Source organism: Rhinopithecus bieti, unplaced genomic scaffold (genome assembly GCF_001698545.2).
Source record: "Rhinopithecus bieti isolate Rb0 unplaced genomic scaffold, ASM169854v2 scaffold_19858, whole genome shotgun sequence".
NCBI lineage: Eukaryota > Metazoa > Chordata > Mammalia > Primates > Cercopithecidae > Rhinopithecus > Rhinopithecus bieti.
The window spans coordinates 1,720,525-1,734,758 of NW_016810077.1; the positions used below are offsets into that span (position 1 = coordinate 1,720,525).

The following is a 14,234-nucleotide window of genomic DNA, read 5'->3' on the forward strand; positions in this document are numbered from 1 at the left end:
GTCTTCGCAGGTAAGTAAGATAGGCATGAATCTTTTTCTCCAAAAGAATCTGGAGTGATATTTACCTACAGGGGGTGCTAGTGGCATGCTTTTATTTGACATTTTCTCCTCTCAGCAGCAGAGGGAGGTAGAGAGTAAAAAATGATGTGGGTTGAGCCCCATAGGAATACAAAGGGATCCAAAATGGAAGGTATTTATCATAAGGAAATTGAAAATCTCACGAGATGACAGGCAGCTCTATAGAATCTCTGCTATTTAGGAGGCAGAAAGACATAACTGGAGTCTAGGGGAAGATGAGAAAACATGGGATAAAGAAAGAGATTTGCATTTAAAAAAGACTACGCATATTAAAGTGGCCTTTTCGGATCCTTCTTTAGCATGTCGATGTAGGATCTTGTGTAAATATGGGACTTGAGTTTGAGGTCTGGCTTTGCGCATTTTGGATAAACTGCTTTTCCCTAGACCTCAGGAATGAGGGTGACAAAGACCACCAGGTGGGAACAGAGGAGAAGGAAAACAAACCATAACAAAAGTTGCAGCTCCAGGGAATGGAACCCTGCCCTCAACAGCACCGGAGTCTCTCCCTTCCAGTGAAGTCCTTTACCACTTTTTCAAAAAGCCATTTTGAAATGTGGAAGTGAATGCTGAAGTACATGAAGCCACAATTATTGCTGTGTTTAGGGGGGCATGTCACTGCCCTGCAGACTGTTAGCATATAACTTCATCATCTCAAAGCACCTAGCAGTCCCTGAAAGGCTGCTAATGCCTGGAGGCAGGCACTCACTTCATTTCAGTCGACTTCCCATTCCTGAACCACTTAAGAGATGGGGGAAGCCTTTCTTGAATGACTTACCGCATTTTCAGAGAATATGGCCAGGGAACAATTAAGTTACTTTCCTTCATAATCTGATTCAGTCTATATATATTCCATCAAAGTTCTGGCTATCAGCTTTCTAATGTGGTCCTGAAACTGTGTGTGTGTGCATGTGTGTAAGAGATGGACAGAGACTGCTTTCTATCGAAAAGTTCAAAGTATCATGTACATATTTTATCCAGTAATTCCATTTTTTCTCCTTTGACTAATCCATCTCAGAATTGCCTGTCTTGCAGTTCTTTAGCTTTTGCTTACCTGGTTCACAATTCAGTGTTAATGTTAAACAGGAAATGGAGAAACAGACACCAAGAAGAAAGGAGAGAGATGAGGTGTTCTATGAACATCGTTCCCTGAGTAATTCCAAGGAAAGATGGGCCCACTTGTGAGAGATCTACTGTCCCTCACAACCCATGTATTCTAGGATCCACGCAGCTCTTTTCAGGTGCTTGTTATTTTGTGGCCATGGTAACATATTTTGAAAACTTATACCACTGTTATAAGATTCACATGTAAATCTGAAATCTATCATTTGGTGAATAACAGTACGACGGTACAAGGAAGCATGAGAAGAGTGAGGGAATCACTTTTGGAACTTGGTTAAAATTAGTACAGTCAACTTCTTCCAGCATTTAGTGGTTTTATTTGCCATTTGTTATAAAAATGGGATCTTTATTTTACACAAAAGGTACTTTAAAACAATGAAATTTACCAAAAGCTACTGAATCTGCGGCAAAGGGATTTACCACCAAAATGCAGATTTACACGGTAAACCTGAGGGCCAAAAACATTGAACAAAATCTTCCATTTTCTAATAATTCATTACCAGAAGCAAAAACAATTGTGCACGGATAAATATGTGAAGGTTAACAAATGCTAGCTTTCACTCTTGCACTAACCAAGGAAAATGTCTCTATTCCAGATTGGCCCATTATTTCACTGAGTGAAATATTTGAAGAATTAAAAAAAAATCTTCTTGTAAATGTTAATATTTAAACACAACATATACATGCATGAACACATCCATTCTAACTCTATATCCCTTTGTATTCTTAAAATTGCACCGTCTCTGCTAGAAATAATGTACAACATGCAGAAGGCATTCATAATTTTCTCAGCAGTAGTGTATTATACAAGTCAAATGCAAAAGTTAACTATGAAATTAAGCTCAACTGAAAGCCATCTCAATTCAGAACTTTGGCTCATTATTCTATGTTAATGCTTTAGTGCTGATGAAATTATTCATATTAAAAATTTGAAGAGAATGTAGCCTGTTACCAAAGGTATGTAGTAGATAGCTCCCTGTGGATACAGAAGTGATGGACAAGAAACAGAAAGAAACCAATTAAATAGGACTGCAGGTTTTCACTGCTTCAGCTTTTCACATCCAGCTGAAAAGAAATAATTATATCGAGGGCATTCTGCAACAGTAATTAGTTTATACTATTTCAAATATATATAATGACTTCATAATATAAACTAGAATGCAAAATAACTCCTTCCCTCTCCCACCATTCTGTCTCTTGTTTCCAAAAAGAAATAAACAGATTCTGATGCAATTTCAGTACAGCTACTGAAAACAACAGTTACATTGTCCTGCTTTGGGTAGAGATCAGCTGTAAATACTGCAGGATGGGTAAAATAAAACTACTCAGTGAGACATAATTATAGGCAATGGCTTCCTCCTAAATACATGCTCAAATATCATTGCAAATCTTCTAGCATAAATATATTCTGTTAAAGTGCTGATCAAATTTAGTGCAGTAGGTGAGTGAAGAAGAAAAACAACATACCTTATGTGCATAGGATGATGCTAAGAGAATGTGAAGATGGAAAGATGAAAATAAAATTTTATTGAAAACGCAAGAAAATAATGTTAAGGCCACAGAATAATTGTTTGATTATTTTAATGGTTGTTGAACCCATCAATATTATGCAATATTTTAATTAAACATAAAATTTTCATCACAAAACACTTGAACAGAAAAAAAATTTTTTCACTATCAAACAATGTTATGCAAATACATCACTGCAGTGCACCACAGCACACCTATTGGAGCTATGCCACAGCACTGAGACACTGAGGATCTCTATTTACCCTGTTTAACATAATGTGAAGTGACATAAAATACAGTGACATACAGGGGAAAGAAATTAAGACTGGGAGTGAAGAACGAAAATATAGTATCTATGTGCCACACAGATGTACCCTGATGTAAGTTAGGAAAAGAACACTACTCCTTTACCAGAATGCTCAGAAACACTTAGGTTCTCAGATCAAGGTTGAGCATGTGATTTCTTTTAAATGTCATAACTTAGGGAATACAGTACTTCATGACTAATGAATTAAAAAACTTGCTATCCTACTATTTAATCTACAACCTCCTGCAATTTTGGAAAAAAAATCCACTAGATATATCAAAAAATAATATTATAATTTACATACATGAAGTATGTGTGTCTGTGTGTGCATGCAAATAAAAGTAACCCATGCCATTACTACCATAAGCTATGAATTTTGTTTTGAATAACCTCCACATTTATTTTTTGGAAAATGCATATGTATTCTTGAAATCAAATGCCAACGAAACTCTCATAATTATAATTTAACAAACTTAATTGTCTTTATTTAAAATTCTGTTAAGTGAATATGAACACCTGTAAAATAAAGATCTGCTCCAACTGTACAGTAAAGGTGGTATTAACACCCTATTTTTTATGTGAAGTAGTAGCCTCATCGCTCCTTGCATCAGGGCTACCTTGTCTCAAAAGCGACCTCAACACTGGCGTACAAGGTTTAAATTAAAAGATGTAAAACCATGGCATCAAAAACAATATAGATTGCACCAATAATTATACCCTAGTGTGTGGAAAGCAGTTTATAATATTTATTATTAATCCTGCTAGTAAATTCCTATAGAAATTTATGTAGGTGATAAGGAAAATTTAGCCAATGACTTTTGCAGTTGAACCAAACCAGTGACGAGCCATGGAGAAGTTCGTCAGGTGAATGGTAGCAAATCTGAATTTTGTTTTGAAAATTCTTCCTATAAAAGAGGGTGAGAGTCTTTCATACAAATTCTAGCTAGTTATGTGGCCAAAAACATTTAAGCACTTTTGGCATATGCACGTCCAAAACTTAATCATATACCACACTGGAATCAGTATACATGATAATTCTATTGTGAAACATTAAAATAAACATCAACTCACACTTAAAAAAAAGAAAATAACAACAAAAAACATGGATATAATTAGAATCTGTTTTCTGAAGTCCTAGAAGTTTCATCAGTTATACCTGTTTCCCTGAGAGCTGAATGTTCTGACTAAAGGCAAGTTTTGGTAAGTAATTTATTTTTACACTGTTCCTTTCCATTCAGAATAAACAATAATGTGTGAGGCAGTGTGTTTGGTGTCCTATATTCCTCATAGCTAATATTATCCAAATTTCATTTGATCTGAATAATTTCTTTCTCTGAACTTTAGTGCAGGAGTGTGTGGCAGGTGAGGGAAGCTCTATTTGCTATGCTTTAAAGACTCACTTTCATCTTTCTGGAACAAAGCAAGAGAAAACATGTACCACGCACCACAATTCCATATACACAGTACTGTTTACCTATAGTGCTTTCCTGTTTTGTGTAGGTGCAGTTAATAGATTTCTTCATAGTTATATCCAAAATGAAGAGGTGGCATCATAATGCCTAGACCCTTAGGGAAAAACACAGTAAAGATGTACATTTCCCAAAAATGAGTCAGTTGATTTTATTCATTAAAAAATATGCATAATAAAAGGCCAAACACAAAGCTCTTTATAAAAAGGAGCAAAATGTATTTTCCAGAGGAGTTAGATAAAGGCATGAGATGAATTTCAGTTAAATGGATCTATTTCTTTGTGGGTTTTGAGAACTCGTTTTAGACACTGAATAGAGGCTGTTTTACATTATAATCACAGCTAGAGATTACGCAGATGGAGGGGGAAAAAAGTCTTTTGCTTTAACTCTTACTAAATTTCTATATTTTAAAATCAATTTAAGAACCAAATCTGTACCTCTCCCCTCTATCACAGTTTTTGTAAGTAATTAAGAATTGTACCCGTACGATTGCACAGCGACTAGGGAAGAGAGAGGTAGATGATTCGGCCACTCTCTCACAAGGAAACCCCCAAATACTTTAGGGCATTAAACACAAGGCTTTTGTTATCCAAAAGTAATTAGTTGCAGAGTACAAAAACATTTTGGAGCAGAATGTACACAAACATGAGAGTCATAAACAGCCAAAACCAAGTACACTAACAGTAAGTTCATAAAGAAATGCATAAATTCTATGTATCTTACAAAAATGATCCTCACAGATTTTGAATCCAAGATTATACAATAGAAAATATTTATATGTTTTACATTTAATATAAAAATTCTTAACAAATAAAAAAAGGCCTTGATGATAGACAAGAAGAAATTTTAGGGAATACATTAATTTTCAGGATGCCCCAAGGATAATACATCTTAAATACTCAGCTCCTGTTCTAGGCAAAGGCCAGATGCAGGCATTTTCTCAGGGTCATCATTGGTGTTGAGAAAATCAGGTTAAGGAAGACTCAAGCAAGCTGGGAAAGGAAGTAAAAATTAAGCCAAAAACGAATTCTGCCAAGCACAATACACCCCATCTAAAAAAATTTAGGAACATAAATCAAAGACAGTGGTGAGTATACATCAAGACAATTCATAATGATGAGTTATGTTCTTGGTGATAAATATCAAAACAGGAAGTCAGTTAAAACAAGTGTGCAAATAAGTAATGGGGACTGGGGGAAGAAGAGGACAGAATACCTATACAATCTTGAAGGCAAACACTGCAAGGAGGAATTCAGTCATTTCATAGCTTCCAGTCCACCCTCGATGTGCATTTCTTGCAACATCTCAATAAGTTAAAGAACAATTATTCACAAACTTCAGGTTAGTGTTAACAGTTTTTACCTGGTTAATTTAGGGCTAGACACTGAGTTGCTTTAATAAGACATTTAGTTACGGTTCATCATAATAGTCACCCATTCTTCATCTTTATTAACTTAGAAAATTTTACTTCTCATTTAAAGCCCTGGAGCATTATTTTATTTTATTTTTTTTGAGACAGAGTCTTGCTCTGTTACCCAGGCTGGGGTACAGTGGCGCCATCTTGGCTCACTATAACCTCCACCTCCCTGGTTCAAGCAATTCCCCTGCCTCAGCCTCCCAAGTAGCTGGGATTACAGGTGCATGCCACCACGCCTGGCTAATTTTTTTGTATTTTTAGCAGAGATGGGGTTTCACCAGGTTGGCCAGACTGGGCTCGAACTCCTGACCTCAAGCAATCTGCCCATCTTCGCCTCCCAAAGTGCTAGGATTATAGGCGTGAGCCACCACGCCCGGCCGTGCATACTTTTAAAAATGATTTTGAAACATGGGTCTCTTTCCTTTAAGTCAACATTTGTCTAAGCACGTCTGTAAACGTTCTGTTACAGGGAGAGGAAGAGTATTGAGCAAGTTCTCCTCAACAATCAGACAGCTCCGTTTTAGGGACTGACATCCTTCCAGTTCAGGAGGAAGTGTTTCCAGGTAATTACCAATGAGCTCCAGATGAGTAAGGTTTGACAGCTCACCCACGTGAGGGGACAAATTCATCAAGCTATTTTTCCCCAAAAGTAAACATTGCAGCTTTTTGCACTGAAACAGCCCATCTGGTAGCATCTCAATCTGGAAAGGGAAGAAAAGAGATTGGTAAAATAGGTTTTGGTGGTTTTGATAAGACATTTACCTTTTTCCCAAAAAAACATTTCTGGAGGTTTATAAGTGATGCAGACTACAATGATGATAAACTTGAAGTAGATGAAAAGATAGAGGGAAAATAAAGACAGGAGTACAGCGAGGAGTGAGGACTGTGGCTACCTTGGACACCTACATCCTTGCTGTATATGGGTGAGCAACGAGTTTGATTTTAAACACTCTAACAAGCAATTCTTAAAGAATATGTAGTTATACACACATGGTCGTTAAGATAAAAAACAAACCAGTAAGAAGAATAATAATTACTCTTGAGTCCTGGATCAGAAATAAATCACCCTCAAGAGTCTTCATAAAACGTTTACTGTGTAATGTAATGAATAATACCCTTAAAAACATCCTAAGATCCTGAGAGCAGACTGAAAACTTCATTCTCTTTTTTAAGCCTACAGAAGGCCGGGCGCGGTGGCTCAAGCCTGTAGTCCCAGCACGTTGGGAGGCCAAGACGGGCGGATCACGAGGTCAGGAGATCGAGACCATCCTGGCTAACAGGGTGAAACCCCGTCTCTACTAAAAAATACAAAAAACTAGCCGGGCGAGGTGGCCGCGCCTGTAGTCCCAGCTACTTGGGAGGCTGAGCCAGGAGAATGGCGGGAACCCGGGAGGCGGAGCTTGCAGTGAGCCGAGATCGGGCCACTGCACTCCAGCCTGGGCGACAGAGCAAGACTCTGTCTCAAAAAAAAAAAAAAAAAAAACCCCACAAAACAGAAAAAAAAAAAAAAAAAAAGCCTACAGAAGCAGAAGCAAAAAAACATTATATATACATGCACATTTCATTCCCCTCTACATACACATACACCTGAATATTTACTCTTGTTCCTTCCCTCTGGCATGTTTTCAATTAAATAATTTATAATACAGAGATAATTTTAAATATAATACAGATTATGCAAATTAGGTTAACTCCTAAAGCTGCTCATGTTGACTGCTCCCCTATATGGTAGATAGGCTGTATGTCAATTTCTAAGGGAGCCACAGTACATACAAGAAATAGGGTTTATTGAGGAGAGACCTCCAGAGAAGAAGTTGAGCACATACACAATCCCTTCAACCCATCACTTCACTGAGGGGTAAGTCTGGCCTCAGCACAGATAGACTGCACATACCACCGCCCCCCACCCCCATGATACTTTACATATTGGCTGGGGACAGGGGCCACCTACAAAACTATGAAATAATGTAAGTTCCTTGGTTCAAAAACTGGCTTTGTTAGAAACAGGGATAAGAAGGGCACTCAGGGACTTGGCCTATATCCTCTGATGGGCTAATGCAGACCTGATGGGAGACAAGGTTCTAGGGCCATCCAGAACTGTCTCTCCTCAAAAGGATAAATAGCTTTTATATAAGCTAAAAAATGACCAAATTCCATAAAAAATGTTAATGATGTTGTAAACTCCATTCTCCTATATCACCCCTCCCTCTAACACACATTCAGTGCTGTATATCCTTAAAAATAAATCTAATGATTGTCACTGCTAAGAACATTCCATATAGATCATCATTGTACACTAAAATATTTGATATAAACAAAGGGAAAAATATCTACCCTTTACTTTCATTTCCTTCCCAAGAGCAATGCAAACCCGACATATGCAGACTTATATTGAGAGATGAGGCAGAGATGAGAAGAAATGCAACCACTTTCTAAGGCAACCCCTTCTGCACAGAGACACCTGCAGCTCAGAAGTAGGGTCAGTGATGTCCAAGTGGAGAAAAAATCAGTCCTTTGCAGTGTGCATTATTAAGAGTGCTTGTTGGTGCCTATGAAATGACTCAGGCAAACTGGCTAAAAAAGAAATTAGGCTTGGCTCATTTATATTCAGTGAGCATGTGCTGAGTGCCTTCTGATGTGCCAGGTTCCCAGCTAGCTGCTGGGATAAAGTACTGAGTTAGAAAGACTGCCTTTGAAAACTAGCCTAATAATGCAGGTCACCATTGACATCTCAGCCTCAGCATTGTTGACATTCTGGGTGGAAAAATTCTTGCTGTGGGGCTGTCCTGTGCAGTGTAGGATGTTTAGCAGCATCCTCAGCCTCCACCCACCAGTTGCCAGTGCCACTCCCCTTCCCAGTTGTGACAACCAAAAATGTTTCCAGACAAATGTCTCTTGGGAGGCAAAATCATTCCCAGTTGAGAAGCACTAGTCTCATGGAAGAGAGAAACATTAAACAATTACACAATTGTCTGTAATGAGTGGTATGAAGAAAAGTACCCTAACCTGAACTGCATTAGGGAATTCCATATTTCCCTTCTTCAGTCAGCTTCAGATTCCCAGCAAGAACCTCCTTTAACTGGACTGATTTCCTACTGGGTGATTACCCTGAAGCCATTGCCCTCACTCTCTTGTCTGGCTATCAGCACTACCACATTCCCACCAGTCTCCTTTCAAATCTCTACATCTGTGATTTCAGTGGACTTCTCAGGCTCCAGTTGAGGAAAGGGATTTCCCAAGGCAGTGGGAGTGAGCCCCTTAGCATTGCTGCTGTGAAAGTGAGTCAAGAGCTGCGCTGGTGAAACTCCTCCTATGTGTGAGGGTCCATCTCCAGGGCTTTCTCTCCAGCTCCCTGCCCAACTAAGGCACAGGATCTTACCTCACCTACTCTCATTCAATTTTTCTGAACGAGCCTGGAGAGTTTTGTTAAAGACTCAAGACTTTCCTTCAACTCAGCAATTGCATCCTGAAAAAAATCTACTTATAGTTTTAAAAATAGTTTGCCTTGAAGCTTACAAGAACTCCAATTTTGCCTGGGTCAACAAATGTTATAAAAACAAATTTTATAAAAAATGTTAGAAAACAATTACTTAAAACTAATTTATTTAGCATGCCCTTTCTTAGACTGTAAGACACATAAGCCAGAGAGCAAAATATTACCTTAGTGGATCACTGATTTCTTCTGAAAAACCAATGAGAAAGCTTACAGACTATTATGGGGATGACATACTTCAACAATAAAATGGTTTTATGGAATAAACTATAATATATAATACACACATACATAAACTACATAATAAACTACAAAATAGATGACAACAACAAAAACTAATGGCTATGTAATCTCTCTACATCCTAGAATTCTCTGACAACCAAATATCTTCAGCAAAATGAATTGAAGTCCCCGAGAACAGGATGGTTTTCTTTTACATCTATGGCTGACATTGTAAATTAAATACCCCCGCTTTTTCCCAGAGGCTGGGATCTTACTTTAGAATCCTTCTCAATATCAGATTTCCTTTTTTTTTTTCTGGCCAATGACACATGCTATCTTGGGAAATGCTTACCAAACCCTAAAGTCCAATCATTTCAAGAAACACAGCTGAATATTTCTAAGTAGTGATGCCAAAAACAACAAAACTCAGTGTCACACAGATGATCTTCAGAAGGAATTAAGTCTTCAAACTCATATAAGAAAGAAAAAAAAAAAGCACAAATGTGGAAGTGAGAAGACCTATCTGTAAATTGGACTGGTCTAAGATTTCAGCAAACCTAGTTCAAAGCCTTGTGCTTCTCTCCATTACAATCAATGCCACCATAATCCAATTACTCTTTGGCACTGTGATAGGGATGGATCTTGGCCTCCATTTCTCCCACCTTCCATGCCCACCCACAAATACCACTGCTCCCCATGTAGAATCATTTGGATTGATCCAACGAGACACAGAAGAACAGCAGAGTAGAAATCAGAATGTTTGGGTTCCATCCTAGCCCCCTTGCCAGGAAACTTCAGACCTCAGGTGAACTGCTCTGATCATCAGTAAAATAAGGGAAGTGGACTAGAGTAAGGGCTGGCAAAGTTTTTCTCCAAAGGACTAGAAGAATAAGTATTTTGGGCTTTCTGGGCCAAGAGGCAAAACTGAAAATAGTATGTAGGTCCTTATATAATAGAAAAAAAATTCCATACATTTTTAAGTGATGAAATTCAAAACATAACAATTGAATATCATTTTGTTGTAATACAGGCCCCCTAATAAGAAGAACGGAATCTATTTGTGAAAATTGAAATTTGAATTTCATATAATTTTCATGGGTCACAAAATATTCTTTTGATTTTCTTCCCCAACCATCTAAAATGTAAAATCAATCCTAGCCTGGGCTGTATAAAAACAGGCAGTGGGTAGACTTGACCCCCAGGCTGCAGTCTGCGGACTCAGTGTTCCTTTCAGGTATGAGGGTCTTTGTCTCTTGTTTTAAATCTGTATTCCTACTTCTAAATCATAACTGATTCAACCTTTCCATGGGGTTTTGTTTCTTGGCTGTCCTCTCACAAGCCTTTCATATGCTACAATCAGAGCCTCCTTTGAAGGTACCAGTTCAGGCTAACTAGCACTTTCAAACTCAAGTCTCACCCTAGTCACTATCCAATGAATCAAACATGAATTTGATGGCAGATTTCCAGGCACTCTCCATTCTGACCCACCTTACTAAATGGTCTCATCTCTTTGTACATCTGGGCATGCTTATTTCAGTCCTCTGTGGATGACCTCTATTTTTTAACACTTCCCTAATCCAGTGTTCTAGGGTATGCTTCACAGAACACAAGAGTCACTCTATAAAAAAAGTGTCTTGCTCAAACACATTTGGCAAATATTGCATACCATCTCTTGTTGGAGAAGCACAACACATATTCATATGTTAAAGGCTCTCCCACTCAGTGAATATCCACCACCCAGAGACTGCCGAATACCTTCCCATGTCGAGGTAATTCTCTACCTTATGAGTCTTGGTGGGTAGCAGAGCTCACTTCCTACTAGAGACACTACTACCACCAGATTCTTGTGTTCTCAGCTCTCTTACAGCCACAATGTGGCCATTCATTAGCTGTGCCAATCAGCTGCTCAGACTCGGACTTTGAATTGGGGCTAACATCACAAAGAAGTCGAAGCCACGAAGAATCTATTCTGTGGGAGGCCCAGGGTCACAAGAGCAGCAACATCAAGTTTTCAGGAACAGAACCAGTGCTCTGAGCTGGTAAGGTCCTCGGCAGTGTATCCTCACCATTGTGCTTTTCCACTATGATTGTGGCTACAGTCCTCACTGCTGTCTTACTTTGTGCCTGTTTTCCAAGCTTGGTTTTGCAGTCTTTTCAGTGGTAATATGAGATACCTAATATCCTTTCAACTAACGTCTTTTCTGCTTAAGAGGTAGTATTTGTTGCCTCCATCTATAAACCTGATACACTGCCCAAGTCTTGAGATCAGACGTTTAAAATGCATCCTATAGGAATCTTTATCAACTGCCATTCCACATGGATTAATTGGCTTGAATTTCTGAGTATATGCATATCTAACTATGTATGCAGCCAGTGTGATATTTTCTTTTTTCCTTTTTTGAGACGGAGTCTTGCTCTGTCGCCCAGGCTAGAGTGCAGTGGCGTGATCTCGGCTCACTGCAACTTCTGCCTCCCGGGTTCAAGCGATTCTTTTGCCTCAGCCTCCTGAGCAGCTGGGACTACAGGCACGTGCCACCATGCCCAGCTAATTTTTTAATTTTTAATAGAGATGGGGTTTCACCATATTGGCCAGGCTGGTCTCGAACTCCTGCCCTCATGATCTAACTCAGAATCATGAGACTCTCAAGGTTGGAAATAATCTTGAAATTAGTTAAATCCCCACATGAAACATGAATTCCTGATGCCTTTAACAACCCTCCTGCTGATTATCTGGCAGTCCCTGTCTGGAGAGTTTTATTAATAAGAAAATGACTTTTCCCTCCTCAAATGCTCATTCAATCTTTGGATGCTATATGGGAAAGATGAGAAATCTTCCCCTGCTGGCCCTAGTTCTCTCCACTTTCCCTAAGTTCTAACATTGTAGTTATTCCCAGCAAGTTTTACTCTCCATGTAAATTTTTCAAATATCTGAAGACCAATATTGTGGACGATTCTCCCCTCCCACCTGTACTTCCCATCATGAGGCTGAAGTATTCCATCAGAGTTTTCATCTTCCTGGTGGCTGTCCTCTGATGAGTTTTAGTTTATTTATATTGTTGTTACATAGTCTCTGCACAGTGCTTCTTTGACTCTAAGTTCACCAAAGATGTCATGTTCATCATTTTGGCTCCAAAGATGCTCAGCAACTACTTTTTCTCAGATTTCTGGGACAACCCACTCAAAAAGATACCATTCCATTTTGGTTATAAAGTATTTTCAGTATAAGACTTTTCTTGTGGGACAAAGTATCCTTTCTTATTCAAGAAAGCATGTGTCTGATATTCACACTTATTCTTTCAGATATGGTCCAGGATTCCATTCCATAAACTTGGTGTCAAAAGTACTAAAGATCTTAAGGTTTCTTTATTGCATTAACTCGGTGAAAACATTCACCTGCTCATACATTTAAATAATGCATGGCCAGCTAACAACTGAATAAGCTGCGACTTTCAAAAATCCATTTTTAAAAGTGATTTAACTGTCTGTAACTGCTTAGTGGAACCAATGCCTTTAAAAATATTATTTATATCAGAGTGAACAGGCAACCTACAGAATGGGAGAAAATTTTTGCAACCTACTCATCTGACAAAGGGCTAATATCCAGAATCTACAAAGAACTCAAACAAATATACAAGAAAAAAACAAACAACCCCATCAAAAAGTGGGCAAAGGATATGAACAGACATTTCTCAAAAGAAGACATTCATACAGCCAACAGACACATGAAAAAATGCTCATCATCACTGGCCATCAGAGAAATGCAAATCAAAACCACAATGAGATACCATCTCACACCAGTTAGAATGGCAATCATTAAAAAGTCAGGAAACAACAGGTGTTGGAGAGGATGTGGAGAAATAGGAACACTTTTACACTGTTGGTGGGATTGTAAACTAGTTCAACCATTATGGAAAACAGTATGGCAATTCCTCAAGGATCTAGAACTAGATGTACCATATGACCCAGCCATCCCACTACTGGGTATATACCCAAAGGATTATAAATTATTCTACTACAAAGACACATGCACACGTATGTTTATTGCGGCACTATTCACAATAGCAAAGACTTGGAATCAACCCAAATGTCCATCTGTGACAGACTGGATTAAGAAAATGTGGCACATATACACCATGGAATACTATGCAGCCATAAAAAAGGATGAGTTTGCGTCCTTTGTAGGGACATGGATGCAGCTGGAAACCATCATTCTTAGCAAACTATCACAAGAACAGAAAACCAAACACCGCATGTTCTCACTCATAGGTGGGAACTGAACAATGAGATCACTTGGACTCGGGAAGGGGAACATCACACACTGGGGCCTATCATGGGGAGGGGGGAGGAGGGAGGGATTGCATTGGGGAGTTATACATGATATAAATGATGAATTGATGGGTGCTGACGAGTTGATGGGTGCAGCACACCAACATGGCATAAGTATACATATGTAACAAACCTGCACGTTATGCACATGTACCCTAGAACTTAAAGTATAATAATAAAAAAAAAAAGAAACAATAAGTACTGCAATGAAAAAAAAATTATTTATATTTTTATTACAAATTTAACAATAAAAAAGTGAGCAAAATATTAATATTAATCAGCTGCCTAATTAAA

The 14,234-nt window shown here is 38.4% G+C and overlaps 1 protein-coding gene across 11 annotated transcripts in view; it reads right to left on the reverse strand.

The window, feature by feature from the left end:
• Nucleotides 1–4,659: 4,659 nt before the first annotated feature.
• Nucleotides 4,660–14,234, reverse strand: part of LRRC8B (leucine rich repeat containing 8 VRAC subunit B) — a 74,509-nt gene continuing 64,934 nt past the window's right edge. For all 11 annotated transcript variants that reach the window (XM_017891257.1, XM_017891251.1, XM_017891250.1 and 8 more), the window contains one exon: nt 4,660–6,600. In XM_017891257.1, coding sequence (XP_017746746.1) covers nt 6,328–6,600 — 273 coding nt within the window. In that variant the 3' untranslated portion in view covers nt 4,660–6,327. The remainder of the gene's footprint in view (nt 6,601–14,234) is intronic.